We start from the raw sequence: 20,413 nt of genomic DNA, 5'->3' as shown, positions 1-20,413 counted from the left end.
TAGAAATTTTGCAGCAATTATACGATTCCTTAGTTGGTTTAGGTTCATTGGTTTCCTTTTCTTGCGGATCTCTTATTTGGGATTTAGCAATCATTATGCGTATAATTACCAGATCATGCGAAAAGTGCTGAGGATCGATCTCCCCCATGTGAGAAAAAGAAATAAAGCAAACTTCCAGTTACTACAACTTCACGATTTCCTCTTCCTTCTGATTAAAGATTGTAATTGGGCCAATCCCAATATCTAGAATTATAGGTTGAACTATTAATTAGATGAGGAAAATTACTTTAGGCAAGGCTTTTGCACCTCTTTCTCTTGTTACTATCCCTGTTAGGTGGTTAGGAATGACAAGGTCGTATTCTTGTGTCGGATTTGAATCGTATCTAATAATCATGAGTATAAGATTATTTAGGTTAATCATAACTTGAAAATTTCGTATTGAATTTACGGGTCGTATAAAAAATTGTCTAACCTAAATGTTACGTGTCAAGTTCAGGTTGTGTCGAGACATATGTATAAGACTATATAGATTAACCTTAATCTGCTAATTTCGTATTGGTTTCATGTCGGATTCGCGGGTTGTGTCGAAAATTATCAAGTCTAAATGTCACATATCGAAACATGAATATAATTAAGACTATATAAGTTAACCATAATTAAACCCATTTAATTAAACGAGCAAATTAAACCGTTCAACTTTAACCTACTAATTTCGCGTCAGATTTATTAGTCGTGTTGAAAATTGCCAATTTTATTGTTAGGCAACCCTTTTGTCACTTCTTTCTTGTAGTTAGATGGAGAGAGGGAATGCTAAATAATGAAGATTACATAATAAAAATATCATCTTTTTATCATCAATCTCTTGCTGCTTGCCCATCTTGTATTCTTGAAAATTCTTATCAGATTTTCCTTGTTCTTTGTTTTTTTTTTTTTGGTCAGTTGGTGAAATCTTGAATACTACTCATCGGTCGAGGATCACTTTTGGTGAAATCTTGAATATCTAGGATTAAGGTTTGTGATGAGATCTAGGAGAGCATTGGTTGTTGACAAGTCTGATAAATTAACTAAGGTTGTTATTATACAGTTAATAAGGGTGGTTGGACGTACAACCTTTGTAGGCAGGGGCATATAACTGAAACAGTGGCTTAATTAGTAACGTCAACTAATTAATTGAGATCGAGCAGCTAGCAGCCAGCAAGTCACATGACATGGTCCCAATGCAAACTGATCAATGGAGAAAAAGAGCACCCAAATTCAAAAAGGTGAAGATGACGACAAAGATGGCTACAACTACTCATCATCTTCTTGCTGGAGATCGAGACATGTACATTAGTACTCAGCTGCTCCAATATCTCCTGTTTAATTAGCATGTTCCCTCACATTTTGTGTCTACCCAACAGGCCTTTTGTTTCTTGGGGTCACCTCAATTAATTGGTAAGTGGGCATGTTTTTCATAATGTTGGTCGAGGTTTCAATCTCCTGATTGACCTAATGTTTGAATTTACTCACATGAAATTTTTTTTTATTATTATTATTAAAAAGAAATGAACTCGACACAAAATTAGAGGGTTATGATTGAGGGATCTAACCTATTTAATTAAATGGGTCGGTTAGGGTTGATTTAGACATGACCAGAACTCGACATTTTTTTACACGATTCGAAAACCCAATTCGAACCTAACTCAAAATTAATGGGTTAGATTGAAGAGTCTGACTAGTTTAATTAAATATATTGAGTTAAGATTGACCTATATAATCTTATACACATGTCTCAACACGACCCAAGCTCAACACTCGAACACAAATCGTCACCCCTACCCTCAATAAAAGTTATATAAAAAACCACGTACGCTAGCTAGATATCTCACTGCTAGTCAATTAGTGTGAATTACGGTTGGAAGATGTCGTTCGAACGGTGTGCCACGTGGCACAGACAGAACCGTACCATTTGAACGGTTAGGTGGGGAGCCACGTGGGGCATAGAAGAAACCTCACCTTTTTAACGATGAACAATATACTATTTTAACAATGTTCATGCTGTTAGAACGACACCGTTCAAACACTGTCCAGGTACTGTCATAATGATACCTATCGTTCAAACGAATGAGCCAAAGCTTATGGGGAAGGATTTGTGAAGAAATTTAACAAGCAAGATAAGTAAACTCACGTGAAACTTTAAACCATAATTTTCAAGCATGCCTATTTTAATATAAATGTGAATCTGTGTATTGACATATATAAAATTATTCGTGATTTAATGTTGTGAACTTTGATAGAGTGAAAATGGCTTAAAAATTAAGAAGCAACCCCTTTGGCTTTGAGCTTTCAATGAAATGATCAACAAGGTGCTGGGGGAAGGGTAAAAGATAAGAGTACGACGTCTTCTTCTAAAGAAACATAATTCGTAGCATGCATTGCATTAACATTAGACTAGGCAATGCAAAGTTTCTACTAATTTTAATTAGAATTTAATTTTTTTATTTTAATTATCCAGTTTTTAATTAAATACATTATACATTCTAGGAAAAACTTACTTATAATCTCTAATCTTTCATCACTTTTAAAATAAAGTACCCAAACTTCAAAACGTGTCAATTTAAGGTATCAATCTTTTAATTTTTTTAAATTTTAACCCTCTGTTAGAAATTTCGTTAAATCCTATCAAAATTCTAAAAATACCACTATGTTTTGTTCTTAAAAAAAAATTATAAAATTCAGGCGTAAGTATTTTTATAAATTCCGTTAAATTCTGACCAACACTTAAATTCTTGCATTTTTTTTTTTTTTTTTTTTTAACAAAAATGGAAGGTATTTTGAAATTTTTTGCAGAATTTAAAGGAAAATTCTAACATATATATATATATATATATAATTTTTTTCTTTCTTTTTGGGGGTGGGGGGTAAAAAACTACGTATAAAATTTAATTTCCAAGAATTTTGCGGGGTTCTGGGCGCAGCCCCCTATTTTCGCCACTGGCCGGCGGCAATTGATAGAATTATAGATGAAATTATTATATATGTATTTTTTTTTTTTTCGAACAAAATAATGGGAGTTACCATGCATTAATTTGAAGAGGCGCGAAGGCAAATACAGTGAATAGAGGTACATCGACACCCTACACACTAAACCAGAAAAATTTGACTTGAGTGTTGCCTACAAATAAACAAATATTAAAAGGACAAATGTTTGAGCCACTCATTAACAATAAAGCACCACTAACAAAGAAAAGAAAAAATGACTGATTTAGCTAACAAGCCATAAAAAGTCCAGTAAAATCTGCAAATTTAACAAACAGACTTTAAAAAACTACTCTAAACAAACAGAGAAAAAAAAAAGCACTAGAGAAAGCACTTAACACAAGCCAACGTCGAAAGCGAAACTACGCGTGTCTTGCAAGAACCGGCGGAAAAACATAGATCTGGCCTCAAAAATAGATGCAGAAGAATAAAGTTCAGCCAAACTTTCGCAAGTGACATAGATGGAGAGGCCGCTTCCCTACGAGACGTCTTGTGTTAGCCTTCTTACCTGAAGAAACCAAAAACAAGAAGGAAAAAAAAAAAAAAAAAAAAAAACATAAAGCTCCGTAGCCTTAAAATGACTAGCCCTAAAATGACTAGGAGAACAAAAGCTCCATAACCCTAAAAGAAATAGGATATATAACGAAAGCTTCACTGGATCTAAGCAGTGAAAAAACGAAAAACCTTCGTAGCCCTAAAAAGACTAGGAGTGAAGAACCATTAGGGGGAGAGAGGCGTGGAGCCTCTCTCCTCCTCAAACACCTTTTTTTCTTTTTTATCTCTGGGCCTGCTCTCCTCTCCGCCTTTTAACCAAAAAAAAAAAAAAAAAAAAAAAAAAAAAAAAATTATATATGTTGAAAAATGTAAAATGATAAAGGCATTCCTTTTCAGCTTTCTTGTAGTCCAAAGGTGAAAGGGAAATACTAAAGACATCAATACTTTTTTTTTTTTCTTTAATGAAAATATCCACGGCTACTTGCCCATGCTGTATGTTAAACTATGGCTGGAAATTCCCTACGACCTAAATGGAGGGAGAGGAAATTAAGACAAAATGGTAAGCTAATGGAATCGTATTATTCATGGCATTAAATTCGATAGCTATCTATTAATGGGTGAAGCAATGCGCAATAATGTCGAAAATAACATTCCCATACACTCATAAATTCAGAGACACAAATTTCTTTCTCAAACTCTATTCTAATAAATGTTAAGCGTCCCCGGAGAAAAACATGTCATTCGAACCTATCAACTTTTTCTTTGTTGCGTGTTCGATAAATCATTTACGTAAAACTTATCCTCTTGAATAATAATAATATAAGCTTAATTTTCTTGACAACATAACTTACATAAGTAGCTAGGGTTGGTTGTTGGCAAGTCTAATTAATGATCAAGGTTACGTTGTTATACAAATAACGGTGGCTGTCCAACCTCCATTTTAGGTCACAATTAACTGCATATATGCATGCATGGCATGGTCCCAAATTGCTTGGAGAATAGGAGCACCGGTGAACCGGATAGCGCTGCCGACACATGGAAAAAGTTATAGAGAAAAACAAGAGGGACATAGATATAACGTCTAGAATAACTCCATATATATATATATATATAGCTTAAACATGTATTTTTAATATCTAAAAAGTTCTTTCAGGAAACAAAAAAAAAAAAAAAAATGTTGATTTGATAAATAATTTATTTTTTATTTTTTTTTTAACTTTAGGGTAATTTTGAACATAAATTTTTTTTTTTTTCTAAAAAGTTATATCAAGCTTTTTCGGAAAAGCTTTCAATGCAATCTCAAACTGGCGTAAAATATGTTAAATTACCACTTAATCTAAAAGTTTAAATTAAAAGGAATAAATGAATTAATTATTTAATTCATATTTTAATACTCTCTTTTACATTTGGGTTCAAACTCCCCTTAAGAAGTTAAATTTAGCCTGCATGTAAAATACTTAATTGAAATGAGAAGTGAATAATAAAGATAAAGTTTGAACTTAGATACCATATTAATTCATTACGTACGTACATATCCTAAAAAATTAAAGAATTAATAAATTTAATAATTTAATTCATATTCTTACAAAATATAAAAAACCTTTAAAGAGAACCAATTAACCAGAGAAAAATGAACTCTCTTTGTGCTTCCTGAGATATGATAATTAACAACAACAGGTAATTAATTAATCAAACCAAACCCAAGGTGGAGTTATCCCAGGGTTACGTCACAGTTTTGCAATCTTTTAACTACTTTGATAATCTAACATACATATAGGAGTAACCTTATGAATTACCACTTAACTTTAAGGCACCTTTCATCAAGTTTAATATTCGAATTCTTTTAAGTGCTAACAATTTTTTGAAATTTGCCATATTCGATCACAAGAAAGTCGAGTCTTACTGAATTCGTGTGGAGGGCATCTTGCACGAGTCCGAAATTTACCCTTTAACGGTGTATATACGAAGTCATCGTACCTTAGAATTTCTGTCATAAAATTAGAAAAAAAAATAATAAATAAATAAAAAATCTTATGAACCACTATATATAGTTAATTTGTCTTCTGCTTTGTCAATATTTTTGCCTGGAAAAGGATTGTGACCCACGCATTTGATGTAGACCTTAAACTACTCCAATTAAAACGGGTAAGCCAAGCTATGCCCAACAGAAACAATAACGTACGCATGTGAGATTTGGCCCTTCTTTTGGAATTTAGTTGGACTCCCACTATATTTATATATATAATATACTTGTCCTTATTTTATAGAATAATGATTCAATGCACCTAAATATACAACTTTTCACCATCTTGTCTATGTGGCAAGATGGTCCTCCACTACTTTTTGAGTTTTTTTATTTTTTAAAAATAAATTAAAGTGGGGGACCACCTTGCCACATAGACAAGGTGGTGAAAAGTTGTATATTTAGGTGGTAGTGAATCATTACTCTATTTTATATTAGGGATTTGATTCTTGTACAACACCAATACAACAACTGTACAACAATCCCTCACATGAGAGTGGACCCCAGTATATGAGACCCACCCTCGTGTGAGAGATTGTTGTACAGTTGTTGTATTGGTGTTGTAAATCTAACATTTTCCTTATATTTATGTATTTCTTTATGTCAGGGAATACACACGTATATCTATATATCCTAAACTTAAAAAAACAATGGCGGGGAACGTGAAATATTGGTACACCTGCTCAAAATATTTCCGACAGATTTATGTATTTCTCTTGAAATATGAATATTATTCATTAAAAAATAATAATAATGATAATAATCACAAAATATTGGAACTGATCTATGATATCCAACTTATTTTTGGAAGCAAATAATTAAAATCCCTTTTCCCACGTACAAATGGGTAATTACACTGATCAATCCCTTAAATGAAAATAATCGTCAAGTTAATACTATTTACAAGTCACGCTTGACAACACCCGATCGAGGATAGGGATAGGGATAGGGATAGGGATAGGGATTAATTCCATGCATGAACAAGGAAATTAAGAAAGACACGACAAGAATATGCGATGTGTTTCAGATGGTGGAGGGAGGATTAATTAGGTAGGTAACTCCCAAGAAAGCCATGTATACGTACGTGGCGTGCTGATATTATATATATATGATCTGAAAGTCGTTCTGAAAAAGCAATAAAGCAAAAAGCTAGAAATAATTTAATAAACCATGCCCATCAACTTTTTATCGTAATGGTATCATCAGCAGCGTGAATGGTGGAGATTTGTAATTTTGGATGGATAATGACGTATCTGTTTAAGTAAATTTTTCACCGTTGGATCACTTTTCATATGGTTTTTCTCGTATTGTCTCTTTAAATCATTAATCACACGAAAAAAATAAGAAAAAACTTCATTTAATTTCCTGAAATTCCATCTTATTTGTAATTACCCCTTATAAACTTAAAAAAACTCTCAATTTAATGTATCAATATTTTAAATTTTTTTTCAATTCCACATTTCTATTAAAATTTTTCTGTTAAATCCTAACATACGAATGTTAAAGTCTCAAAATACTCCAATTTTTTTTAAAGGAAAAAATGTAAAAAAAAAATTTACAAGGATTTAAGCGTTTATTATCAAGATTTAATAGAATTTATAAAAATACCCATTTCTGAATCTTTAAAAAAAATTAATATATATATATATATATATATATATATATATATATATATATATATATATATATATATATATATATATATATATATATATATTTTAAAAAAAAAGAGTATTTTAAAAATTTTGACATGATTCAATAAAAATTCCTAACTAATTAATGAAATTAAAAAAATAATTAAAAAGTAAATACGCTAAATTGAAATTTTTTTAAATTTGGAGAGATAATTATAAAAATAACGATAATTCAAAAAGAATTAATTGAAGTTTTCAAAATATAATTGGCTTTTATAAGACCCTGTATAATATTTCCCTCTCTTCTCTTTTCTTTATTTTTACTTCTCTAAAAAAAATATCAACTTTAAAATATTTTTAAATTTTTTCTCCTTTTTACATTACATCAATAATGTTTTATTATTATTTAAATAAAATATTTACTTTTTCACATAAATTCTTTCCGCTCCGAATCACATTCATTACTTTTTATTAATACTGAAAAAAAAAAATCCTCAAATATGAGGAGAAATAGTTGACAAACGGAGCCATCCCCATCGGAGATGAGGTGACGCAGACGGTGCCCTGCTTTCAATGCAAAAAAGCATGACCACCGCCTAAGCGCGTACAAGGAGAGTAGGCGGTGGGTGGGCCCCGCATGTTCCTAATCACTCACAAGTCACAACACATTTTCCATTCTATTCCTTCCCACGGCTTTCCCTAACTAAATTACACTCGCCGTTTTGTACTCTACTTGGAACACACGCATATTATATTCAATAACAACCCTCCGATATCATCATCATGCCCACTAAACGAAATTGGAGTCAACGAAATCTCAAGTATAACACATGTTACGTACTGTGGTATGGTGCACATAAGCACTGTAGATTATTTTCTCAGTTTCTGTTTAAAACTAGTACTTAGATTAGTGGGATCATAAAGCTGTTCAAATAAAACAACCTGCCGATCTTTCTTTCTCCATATACACAACTTTACACGAGTACAATTTATATAAGATTATGTAATTTAATTTTAATTAAAAAAAGTCTAATATATCGATTATACTTCTTTAATTTTGTGTCGGATTTACGTTATATTAAAAATTGTCGGCTTTTGTATCATTTGTTAGGTTCGGATCGTTTTGAAACATGAATATGAAACTGTATATCAAGCTTAATTCAACTTATTTTATTAAACGAATCAAACGCTTAATTTTGTATTAAATTCATGATTGATCAAAGGAAGAGCAATCGGTGAACAGAAAGTGAAAAAAGAAAAGAAAAATAAAAAAGGAAGCAAACCGTGTTAAGCAAAGGCCAAATAAGTAAAACGTGTGTGAATTAACTGTGCTTTACTTAATTGCTAAAAAAAGAAAAGAAAAAGAAAAAGAAAAGAAAAAACTGTGGTTTACTTAATTGAGTCATTCAATTAACAGTAAAAAGGAGGAAAAGAAAGAAGGCGATTGATTAGGATTAAATTAATAACACCCGCTCTTTTCGTATCCACAGCCTAATCACCGTCACTGAAACCCCACCATGTGAGACTTTTTCTCTTTTTAGCTCCGAATCTGCGTCCTATAAATCTTCCGTTGCCTTCTCATCAAATACAAAGCGGACAAGTATACTGAAATGCCGATCAGACTCTGAAATCTGAATCTTTTCCAGGGATTTGGATTGAAAATGGTCTCGGTTCGTCTTCGGAGGTGGCTGCTGTGAGTCAGTGAGAGAGATTGGCGAATGACATGAAGCAATTCTTGGTCGCTGGGCTCTCTTTCTTCTTCTTCTTCCTTTTGGCATCTCTGAGCTCCATTTCGGCTCAGCCTCGCAATGGACACCACCCCGATCCTCTCAACTTCATTCTAGGTCCGTCCTCTCGAGTCCCTACGCTTGAAAATTCTGAATGCAGCAGTTTTATTCTTCGTTTTTGTTCGCTGATCGGAGTAATGGGTTCGATCTTCTAAGCGTCGTTTCGTTTTCTTGTTTGCTTGCTGAGAAAACAACGGAAAACGGAAGGAGAAGGAGACTGAAAATATTAGCTCGCTTCTTCTTCTTCTTCCTCTTTTTTCTGCTTTTTTTTTTTGTTGAAAATCATATAATGGGAAAAAATTTTCTCCCTCATTTTTCTCAGCTACCAAACGAGACAAAAGTTTTGTCTGTTATAAAGTATTAAGGTTTACCGTTTAGACATTAATTTCTGGCGGTGTACCTTGTACGCTTTAATACAAAGACACCTTAGTTTTTGTTTCTGAGTTCGAATAATTTAGTTTTGTGAATTTGTGTTCGTATTGTTGTTGTTATATATCCAGGAGAACAGAATTTGGGGCCGTGGAAGAATGCAATTTCGCAGGCTGCACAAGCTCCAGGGCCTGCAACCGATAATGCCCCTCAGAGCACGCTCGTTTTGGCGGCAAATCGGACGAATAGGGTGGACATTCTTCGTGGGTTTCGGCGCTACCGAGGTGGTTGGGACATTGCCAATCGCCATTACTGGGCTGTAAGTCCTGTTTCAGATTATGATAGCTGCTATTAGATTGATTCCTTTAAATTCAATTGCCCAGCAAGCTTTGCAATACTTTCCTGCTTCTGCGCTTGTGAAATTAAGATCTACTTGATAATTTGAAGAAGTTTGTGGAACTATTGTCCTGGAAAGTATGTTCTTTATGTTTACTGGTTTGTGAGAGAAACGAAAAGCTTTTTTGATGAAAAATATGATAATCTTCAGGAATTAGAGAGTGATAGAACTACTCGCACTGTGCCCAATTTTTCTACTATTCTTCTGACCTCAATCAGCACATTCTTTGTAAGAAAATTTCAGAATGAATCAATGTTCTGGAAGCTCAACTCGATTGTGGGTCATATGAAACTAACTTGGGATCAATTTAAAAGAAAAGGGCAAAAAAAAAAAAAAAAAAAAAAAAGGACAAAAAAGTCTTAGTAAATTAATGCATGAGATAGATTTTATACTTTTATGGCCATACGTTTATTTCTATTCTAAAGCGCTGCCATGGTGAACTGCTTGAAAGCAGGGGATGCAACCAAGATATATTAATATCAAAATATATACCAGCCCAAAAATTCTGCCACTGGTGTATACCGTGTATAACATATCTGTTGCAGTGAAAGAGTTGAGCAGATCACAATTCACAAGCCACAATGTCCCATAAGAGGGGCCAATGGCCTTTGGGTCAAATAACACTTCTGCTCCCCATTAAATATTGGCTGGTGGGTTGTTTGTGCAAACGGAATGAAGAGTCTGTGGATCATCTTCTTCTCCATTGTAAGGTTGCCTGTGCTCTATGGAATGCTATCTTCAGTCACTTTGGGATGTCATGGGTTATGCCTAATCGAGTGGTTGATTTGTTTGCTTGCTAGTGGACGGGTTGTCGTTCTGAGAGTGTTGTTGTGTGGAAGATAGTGTCTTCTTGCCTTATGTAGTGCTTGTGGAGGGAACGTAATGACAGAAAATTTCGAGAACTAAGAGAGGACGTTGGAGGAGCTCATGTCCTTCTTTTACTCACTTTTTACTTGGACAGCTGCATTTTTAGGTCCCCTAATGATTAGTTTTAATGATTTTCTTATACTTTTTTCTTTTTCTAGTTAGGCGTTCTCTTGTATATTGCCTATGTATTAGGGTTGCGCCCATCTGCGCTATTTGATATGCATTTCATGACTTATTAAAAACATATATATATATACAGGGTGGTGGGTTAGGTGTCGTGTAACGACCCACCCCCAATGACACAATATTGTTCGCTTTTTGGCTCTCCAAACCAGACTTCCCAGGAGGACACCCATCCTGGGATTGCTCTCGCAGAAGCACGCTTAACTGCGAGGTTCTGATAGGTTCATCGCCATCACGGCTTTAAAACACGTTGTTTCATAAAAGGTGCATTTATACATATAACACATCCTCATTCCCAGGCGATGTGGGACGTCACAATCACCCCCTCTTAGGACCTAGCGTCCCCGCTGGCGACCCTCATGGGCTTGTACACGCTCCCACCATCTCAGGCTGGGCAATGGCTCTGATACCATTTGTAACAACCCACTCCCAATGACACAATATTGTCTGCTTTTTGGCTCCCCAAACCAGACTTCCCAGGAGGTCACCCATCCTGAGATTGCTCTCGCAGAAGCACGCTTAACTACGGAGTTCTGATAGGTTCATCGCCATTATGGCTTTAAAACGCGTTGTGTCATAAAGGGTGCATTTATACAAATAACACATCCTCATTCCCAGGCGATGTGGGGCGTCACATGTCAGGTTCAAGTCCCATATATGTGTTGAGTTACTTACCAATTAAAAAAGGAAAAGAGTAAGAGGGTGTTGTTGGTATAACAATGGAAAACTATGCTCTTGTGTGTCTTTGTCTTTGTACAATATTTGTGTTCAAAAAGTAGTTGCTGATTCAGGATATTGTGAATTTGTTGAGTAATAATATGTCAAGTCCCGCCTAATAGGGGGGCTTGATTGTTGTGCAAAACTCAATGTGCATTACCTTCTATGTTTTGCTTTAGATTACATTCTTAAACTGGTAATAAATACAAGCAGTGCATTCTATCTGTTGCTCCTCTTCCACTTTCAGTTGGTATTTTCTATATGCTTGCATACTCTTCTGAGATGAAAAATAATAATAAGAATAATAATTATCATTATCATTATCATTATTGTTATTGTTAACATGTGTTCATCATATCTTAACCATTATATCTGCAGTCTGTTGGATTTACAGGTGCCCCTGATTTCATTCTTGCTGTCCTGTGGTTTTTTTCTTTTGGCTTGTCTCTCGTGGTTCATCATTTCTGTGGGTGGAGGATAAACATAAAAGGCAAAGGATCACCCGGTTCACAAAGAATTTGTCTTATACTACTTATAGTATTCACATGCGCTGCAGCGTAATATTCTGAACTTCAATCATTTTGAACTATTACTATTATCTTTGTAACTGGAGATTTTATTTATTTGTTTTTTTATTTTTCATTTTTTTCCATTATCATTTTTTTTGTCCTTAATACTTTCTTAAATTTATTCTTTAACTTGTCTATGTAAGTCTGAATATTGACACCCAGTGCTATACTTTTATGTCTCCCATGAAAAATTGTTAAGTGAACTTGATTCTATGTTTGAAGTTGAATATGATAACATTTTTATGTGTGTTTCTGTAGGACAGAAAGTGGTTTAGTTTCGCTAGTATGCATGCACACGTTAATATACTGTTGTCAGAGAAAGGAACTTTATCATTCTGTATTTAATAACCTTTAACTATTTTATGAGCTGCCCATCTGAAAGGCTATTTGCAAATAATTACATTTATGTGCCTTGTGGCAAATGCCAAACCTTCACTTTTGTTATAAGTTTAGATCTTTTGATCATGCAGAGTATAAGAAAAAACTCTCATTCTTTCTCCTAGCATTTTCTTCTCTATATTCCCTTCATTTTGCCCTGAGGTTAATTAAGTGGAAGGCCTCCATTTAATTCTTCAGAAGTTTCCTTTATGTTCTAGGACTTGAAGCATATCATAATTGCTGGAACACTAAAACTCACGTTGGAACCAATTATACTTGACATCGCTTCTTGTCTTGACACTAGCATTTTAATTTTGAACGGAAAATTATTTTTTTTGGTATGAAGTTTCATGATTTTCTTAATTTCTTGCATGCATTTCCCAGTTTTAACACGATAAATTATGTCTTTACTATTCCTAAATTTACTAATTCCTCCTGGTCCTTTTCTCACACAGTACTGGGTGTATCCTCCTCTCCGTTGGGCAGGATGAATTTCACGGTGAAGTTTTGCGAACTTTGAATTATGTTGTAAACCAGTCGGACTATACTGTGGAGATCCTAAGAAATGTCACAGGATATCTATCCCTAGCAAAAACTATTAGTGTGGCCCAGGTGTTCCTCCCTTCTGATGTTATGGATGATATTGACAAGTTGAATATGGATCTCAATACTGCAGCAGATACACTGACAGAGAAGACAAGTGAAAATTCTGTCAAAATAAAGAAAGTCTTCAATGCTGTGTATGTATATGCTAGCCTTTTTATCTATATCTGGAATTCCTTTTCAACATCATGATGTTAGTTGGTTAATTTTGAGTCCATTGTTGCAGGCGTTCTGCTTTAATAACTGTGGCAGCAGTAATGCTTCTCCTGGCTCTGATTGGCCTTAGTACGTATTGCTGAAAAATCCAAATGAATGATATCTTTTTTCTATTTTTTCTCATCCACTAGACTCTTGCCTTTTTGTAACCTACTGATTTATATTGTGGCAGTACTCTCTATCCTTGGGCACAAACATGCAATCCATATGTAAGCTTCTTCTTTTTTTTGCGTTTAGTGGACATGTGCCACATCCAGTACAATTCCTACTTCAATATGCTTGATGCTTTTCACATTTGTATTTGATGGCTAAGAACATATTGTTGCAGATTCATAATAAGTGGATGGCTGCTTGTGGTGATTACATTTGTGCTTTGTGGAGTTTTTGTAATTCTCAACAAGTAAGAATTGGATTTTAGTTGGATACATCTGTACCAAGTTTGTTTTTCTTTTCTCTTCTTTTTCTTTTTTTAATGATTGTTCATGTGAATTGAAAAGTTTGATATCAATTATCTAAGTTCCCTTAACAAGTGATGTTCAGAAAGTTGCTTGCCATAAAACAATTGAAGTTATGTGTTGTTTCTGCAGTCTGTAGGTCTTGTATATATGTTTCATTCGGTTATCATACTAGTCTGCCCCCCCCCCCCCCCCCCCCCCCCCCCCTCCTCAAATGAAGACCCCAAACACCTAGCTCAGCCTGATTATGACATTCGTAGTTGCCTTTGAAATATATGCTACGTTCACTTCTGCACTTACAACTAAATGCAAAACATGCTTTAATCCAATTACTAAAAGAAGTACTTTTGGAATTTCAGTACAGTTTCTGACACCTGTATGGCCATGGAGGAATGGGTAGAATATCCACATGCAGAAACAGCTCTTAGTAATATCCTTCCATGCGTGGACCAAAGAACCACAAACCAGACACTTGTGCAGAGTAAAAAAGTTATCGTTCAAATTGTAAACGTCGTCAATGAATTTATTTACACATATGCCAATACATATCCCTCTCAGGAAAGTTCTTATTATTGCAATCAGTCTGGTCCTCTGATGCCGGCACTCTGTTATCCTTATGACTCTCAGCTGCAAGATCGCCAATGTGGGTCTCAAGAGGTGTCTGTGGCAAATGCTTCTGTGGTACGTTTAATCAATTCTAATTATTTGGCATGGAAATCTGCATTTCTTGTTCTTGAATATGTTTCTGAAACTACTTGATTATTGAGACAAAACAGCTAGAACTCTAGTTAATAGAATCCACTTAACACCAGGATGTGTTGAGTTATATAATGTAATTGAAGACCATTGATACATTCAAGAGAGCTGGAAACGTCTGGTAGTTTGTACAGAAATGTTAATTTGTAGCTTCATGTTGGGATGAAAATTATAACAGACGGTACATCTAATATGCAATGCTTAATCACTGGCATTGCTTGTGGCTTCCCATCCAAGGCATGGGTCATGTACATATTTAGTTGAACAATTAAATGTCTTCTGTTTGGCTAACTGCTCTTCGGGTTTAACTATATATTTCATTATCAGCTTTGGTCTAGGTTGAAATTGAAATGAGATTGTAATATTTTTTCCTTCCTTTTCTTCTCCTTTTCAATAGGTTTTTCTAATACAAAGTTTTTTATGGCAAAGAAATCTAAATTATTGTCCAGAAGTGCTAATTTAGTCGTGAATTTTAAAAGATATTAGAGATTGTTTAGGAGGAGAGTGCTGGGGTTGGGACATGAAAGAGAATGTGATAGTGAAGGATTTAATAGAAGTGAGTTTCACATGCCCATTCTAGTCATGGTTTGTGGGAATGGATATGTCATATGTGCTTTCTGATTGAAATGAAGTTTTCATGTTGCACATATACCCAAAAAGTGTAGTAAATAAAAGAGAGATAAACACATTCTTTTCCTCTGGAAGATGAATACTCCCCTAATCTGCTATATTGCTTGACTGCTTCAAAGTGGTGAAGGTTTTGTATAGACTTACGCCATGTTAAACGAAGACTTTGATTCTCGAATTAAACTTTGCCTATGTGCTATTGCAAGATGAACAGAAGGTCATAACAGTGTAAACCACTTAATACATAACTGTTCTGGCTTTCCATATGAACATAATAGTCTACGTAAGAAGGAACAAAAGATAACAGAGGAAGGACTATGGTGTTTGCTAGGGTATTTTTTTTTATCCATTCTGAATAATTCGTCATGGAAGATTCTTTATTATCTCTTTTGTAACATGCAATCAAGATTTGATTAGGTCCTCTTATTTGGTTGTGTAAATTTTTTCAGGTATGGCAAAACTATACATGCAAAGTGTCAGCATCTGGGCTGTGCGCCACCATGGGGAGGGTGACCCCAAACATCTTCAGACAGTTGGTGGTTGCAGTTAATGAGAGCTATGCACTTGAGCACTACACACCGCCTTTACTTAGCCTCCAGGACTGCAATTTTGTGAGGGATACATTCAAAATGATCACCACAAGTTACTGTCCCCCGTTGGGCCATTATCTGAAGATAGTGAATGCAGGATTGGTCATGATTTCAGTTGGAGTCTTGCTCTGTCTTGTTCTGTGGATTCTCTACGCAAACCGCCCCCAAAGGGAGGAAGCGTTTGTGAACTTATCCTTACCAATAGAAAGCAGGAGTTTCAAGAACTGTTTTAGTAGTAACATCAACCATGATGTACCAATATCAAACCCACCAAGTGCAGTCTAGTCCGTTTTGTAGAAAATTAGTATTATAGATGGGTTCATATTTTTGAGTTTTACTGTAACCCCTACTGGGGGAAGGAACCGAAGTGGGGCGAAGCTCCATTTTGAGTTGAGGGCTTAATATTATAGTGTATTTGTGTTACATGTATAGTGAAAGTGAATGAATTGGTCCATCTTTCTTACTGTCTTGCCCTACTTAATGTACTTTGTTATACTGATCCTTCAAAGATCTATTTTCCCAGGCAAGCCAGTTATTCTGATTTCTGAAGTTGTAGAGTCTGAACGAGCGATAACTATCATTAATTTTGCTTTGCCAGGTTCACAAGCATGATCTGGGACAAGTAGTTGTGGTCGATGTTTAGTAACCGGTTCAAAAGAAGAGGTAGAAGATGATGGTGGAAATGTAGGAGGAATATGACCATCGATGTGGCCAAAAAAATTTTCTTGCCATTAAGACTTTCAGACTAGCAGTTACTGAATATGGTTCCCATACTTTGTTATGGGAGCTGTATTGCTATTTATAATTCCATGTACGGTATGATAAACATGACAGTTACACCAAGAACATTAGGATGACAAACAAACCTCTTCAATCCCCTAGATGCATCATTTATATAACTGCCATGCATCTACAACCAAGGCACATTTTGCTGTTAAAATTCCTGCATCTGTTGAGGAACCTATTCATATTTCTTTTCTAGCACTAACAACAAAACTATATATTAGTTTGGACCAAATAACTACATTTCTAGTGGGTGAAAAAAGAAATATGGGAATCAGATTTCTCGTCTACTTATAAAGTTGATATCCTGTATTTGTAGGTGAAACTGTGATGAAGTTCAATTTTTGCATATACGGGAACCCAAGCTTCTAGCATATATATCCTTCTCCAAAACAAGCATGTTTTTCACAAGACAGAATGTAAGAGAATTGCGGAAAAACTTTCTGTATTGGATAATGAAACAGAATGTAAGAGAATGTAAGAGAATGTTTGCCAAGGAACAGAGGATTCAAGGACTCCATTGTAGCTCAGTAACCAGAAATCAATGGGAACAGAGACAGAAGAATGGAATGATTCCACTTGTAAGAGAATGTTTGCCAAGGAACAGAGGATTCAAGGACTCCATTGTAGCTCAGTAACCAGAAATCAATGGGAACAGAGACAGAAGAATGGAATGATTCCACTTCTGAAAAATGATGGCTGAATGCTAAATGCCAAGTACTCACATGGAGGGGGAGAGCTTGACATGTTAGTGTAAACTACTTACTAATTTCCATTAACTAAGGTCAAAACTATATATGTACACTTTTGTTCCTGTCAGTTTTCAATATTTCTAGAATTTACAGCACGCAGCCGCACTCATGTTTCTCATGGCCTCCTAAAGTTCGCTAGGCTTAAGAATTTATGATTTTTCACCACCTAGAGAAAGCTATATACAAGCTTATATCATAGAATATCAATTTCAGTTGAGTTTGCAAACTATGGTGTCAATAATAATGATATAGAATAATCAAAGGCTATGTATGGTATCTTATCATCAAAGATTTCGGAAATTAATTAACTGCAATAAAAAATCTTGTATTTTCACACATCCATCCTATGATTTCTTCAATCACAAGTCAATAGTAAGACTAAAAATGCAAGCAAGTAGCCCTCATGCATTGCAGATCAGTTGAAATGCTAATTCTGGAATGGAGCCTTCATTGATTAAAGCACTACTGTTGAACAATTCAAGTATACTCTTCATTTTCCTAACAATTCGAGGGGAGCCCTTGAAACAGAATTTACAAAATCAAACATCACATCCCACAAAATTGAAGAACCTCCAAATTCAAGAAGTCATGGTAACAGAGATATTCACCAGAAAGCAAAAGCCATAGAACTCTCAATTACCCGGCACGTTCCTCACAATTACCCGGCACGTTCTCCTTAGATGGAACTCCTACAGCTTCTTTTGATCTCTCCGGCAGCTCAAGAACCTTGCGAAGGCCGTGAACCACGAGCCAGTCACTGATATACATGTTCGGATAGAAAACCGGCACGCCATTGAGCATCAATACGTCACCACACCTCGTCGAATTTATTGTAAACCCCTCCAAATATGTCACCAACGCCGTCCCGTCATCGAATTTCACCAAATCATTCCACAAGAGCCTGCACGGAACAATATGCCGGAGAAAGATCGAGGAGTACTCGCTGAAATTACCGATCCTATTCAGCATGGCTTCATCCACTGGAGCAAACACAGTCATCATCGTCCGCTCCTTATTCTCAGGCACCTGTACATCAAGAAACTCGGCCATCACAGAGTACCCGCTGGACCTCAAAACCCCACTTGCTTGACGGAACGAGTAATCCCCCGAAAAAGCAACCGTACCATTTTCCGTTGAAAACCCACATCCAAGATTCGACCCGGGGATCTGAACCGGCACCGAAGCGTTGAAGTTGGGATCAAAGAACTGGTCGATCCCATGGATAATCAACAGCCCATCATCAAATATCGGCGACCCGGTAATCATGAGGTTGTTTAGAGAAATTCGGTCGTCGGAAGGGGACGTGGTGACGGTGAGTGAGTGAGTGGCGAACAGGGTTGGGATCTTGGCGGCATAGGGGAGGGATTTGAGGGTTTCGAGGGGCAAAGGGAGGAGAGAGAAGTGGAATTGGAGGAGGGATAGGGAGGGTTGGCCGGAGCGAACAAAGGCACCGTCGGCTGGAGCGAAGATGGTGAGATACGAAGAGTTTGGGAGGAGGGTGTTGGAGACGGCCTCCAGAATTAAGGACATGGAGAGGTAGCCGGAGTCGGCCAGGATATCGGCCGCGTCGCCTATGGTCTCGGCGGGGATTGGAGACGAGAGAGAGAAGACGGAGAAGAGGATGAGAGAGAGGAGGAGAAGGATTGGGGAAGCCATTGATGGAATGGATTTCTTCGTGGAGAGGTATGTTGCGAGGGAAGGTTTTGGTTTTGGTTTTTGGCGGGGAAAGAATTGAAACGTGGCAGCGTCGGGTACGTTGATCTGGACGGCAATGAAAAGTTCGTTATTTTTTGAATAGGGGTTAGTTGGGCGGTTGTGAGGAAGGTCACAGTCGTCCAATAATTAGGCATGGTGTTTATGTAATGATGTAGATCAAAGTTAGCGGAAAGAATTTATCATTTGCATCGGATGCATAAGATTTTATGGGTTTATTTTCTTTTTCTCAAATTATTTATTTGAATTTGAGAGAATTCGAGCAGACGATTGTGATAAACTATTTATAGGACTTATTTGATCGGATATGTAGTTGGCCAGTCCAATTTTTATTTTGTCAGGTAGATTTCTAGCAATTACCTGCCCAAATTCTCTCAAATTTGAAAAAATAATTTGAGAAGATACTATTACATTCGAAAAAGATAGAGGGGGCGACCATTCAAGTCCGATTGAATCATAGTCTAACTTTCACCTTAATACTTGTCCAACCACTTAGAAATTACCTTGAGACCACTGAATCACCACCACCACCACTTATGATTGAGGTTTTATGAGTTAAGTTAATGCAAAAGATGTTAAGAATTAATCATTTGCATCTAATGCATAAGATTTTCTCAGTTTTTTGTTTTTACTCTTTATTCCTACCCCAACAAAGTATGAGAACTCCTCAAGTTCCATTGAGCCAACCCTCGCTCTAATACTTACCTAATCATTTAGAGATGAGAAATGTTACAATTTTCAAATTTTTTTCTTTAAAAATTAGTTCCAAAATAATGTGACATCATCCCATATGATTTATTGTTTTAGGAAATGTCGCCATCAGATAAAATGGTGACACATCACTTGGAAATCAATTTTAATCTTACTCGTATTAGCTTTTTGTTAACAAAATGCTTACTATTAAGATTTTCTTAGTTAACTCAATGCAAAAGATGTTAAGCTTAGTGGTACTAGCTTTTTGTTTTTGTGAACGATGTGTCTCTAATCTATCTTAACTAATCATACAGTCATATTGTTGTTGAAGTTTTAGGCCTACAGCTTGGGAAATGTTTTGACCTTGTTTAAATCAAGCTCAACCTCAATTTTGAAACCCAATTGGTTTATATGGCCGATCTAAAGTAACATGTAGACTAATTGGGAAACGTCTGATCTCCAAGATTATTAAAAAAAATAAAAAAAAAAATAATGATATCTTTACAAAGAAGTACGTCGTTTCTTTTTCTTTTTTATATTAGCCATAAGAATTATGTCGTTAAATGGAGAGAAATAGCATGAATATTTATTTTATGGTCAAGATTTTATGTGAAGTATGCACAAATAAATTGTATAAAATTTAATACGAAATTGAAATGAGGAGGATTTGATGGGCTGTGGACTAAGGAATATAGAAATTAGGGGTGACAATTTGTGTTTATACATCGGGTTCAGGTCGTGTCGATGCATGAATATAATATTGTATCCGTCAATAGTTAATCTTAAGG

The 20,413-nt window shown here is 35.5% G+C and overlaps 2 protein-coding genes across 2 annotated transcripts; one reads left to right on the top strand and one right to left on the bottom strand.

Moving 5' to 3' along the window:
• Positions 1-8,690: 8,690 nt before the first annotated feature.
• On the top strand, positions 8,691-16,148 carry LOC133876455 (uncharacterized). Its single transcript, XM_062314736.1, has 9 exons — positions 8,691-9,014; positions 9,458-9,645; positions 11,869-12,047; positions 12,893-13,177; positions 13,267-13,325; positions 13,429-13,465; positions 13,585-13,656; positions 14,071-14,392; positions 15,544-16,148. Exons 1-9 carry the CDS (start codon positions 8,894-8,896, stop codon positions 15,967-15,969), a joined length of 1,689 nt encoding a protein of 562 aa, XP_062170720.1. The 5' UTR covers positions 8,691-8,893; the 3' UTR covers positions 15,970-16,148.
• Positions 16,149-17,690: 1,542 nt separating this feature from the next.
• On the bottom strand, positions 17,691-18,875 carry LOC133862548 (putative fasciclin-like arabinogalactan protein 20). The gene has a single exon (XM_062298382.1). The coding sequence runs from the start codon at positions 18,873-18,875 to the stop codon at positions 17,856-17,858; it is 1,020 nt and encodes a 339-aa protein (XP_062154366.1). The 3' UTR covers positions 17,691-17,855.
• Between the last annotated feature and the right edge of the window lie 1,538 nt (positions 18,876-20,413).

The sequence above is a fragment of the Alnus glutinosa genome, chromosome 1 (genome assembly GCF_958979055.1).
Source record: "Alnus glutinosa chromosome 1, dhAlnGlut1.1, whole genome shotgun sequence".
Classification (NCBI taxonomy): domain Eukaryota; kingdom Viridiplantae; phylum Streptophyta; class Magnoliopsida; order Fagales; family Betulaceae; genus Alnus; species Alnus glutinosa.
This window is presented reverse-complemented; position numbering and strand designations above follow the sequence as displayed.

Coding starts and splice junctions, on each gene's coding strand:
- LOC133862548 (XM_062298382.1), bottom strand. CDS start 18,875: ATGGCTTCCCCAATCCTTCTCCTCCTCTCTCTCATCCTCTTCTCCGTC.
- LOC133876455 (XM_062314736.1), top strand. CDS start 8,894: ATGAAGCAATTCTTGGTCGCTGGGCTCTCTTTCTTCTTCTTCTTCCTT. Junction 13,178..13,266: donor AAGAAAGTCTTCAATGCTGT/GTATGTATATGC, acceptor CCATTGTTGCAG/GCGTTCTGCTTTAATAACTG. Junction 14,393..15,543: donor CTGTGGCAAATGCTTCTGTG/GTACGTTTAATC, acceptor AAATTTTTTCAG/GTATGGCAAAACTATACATG.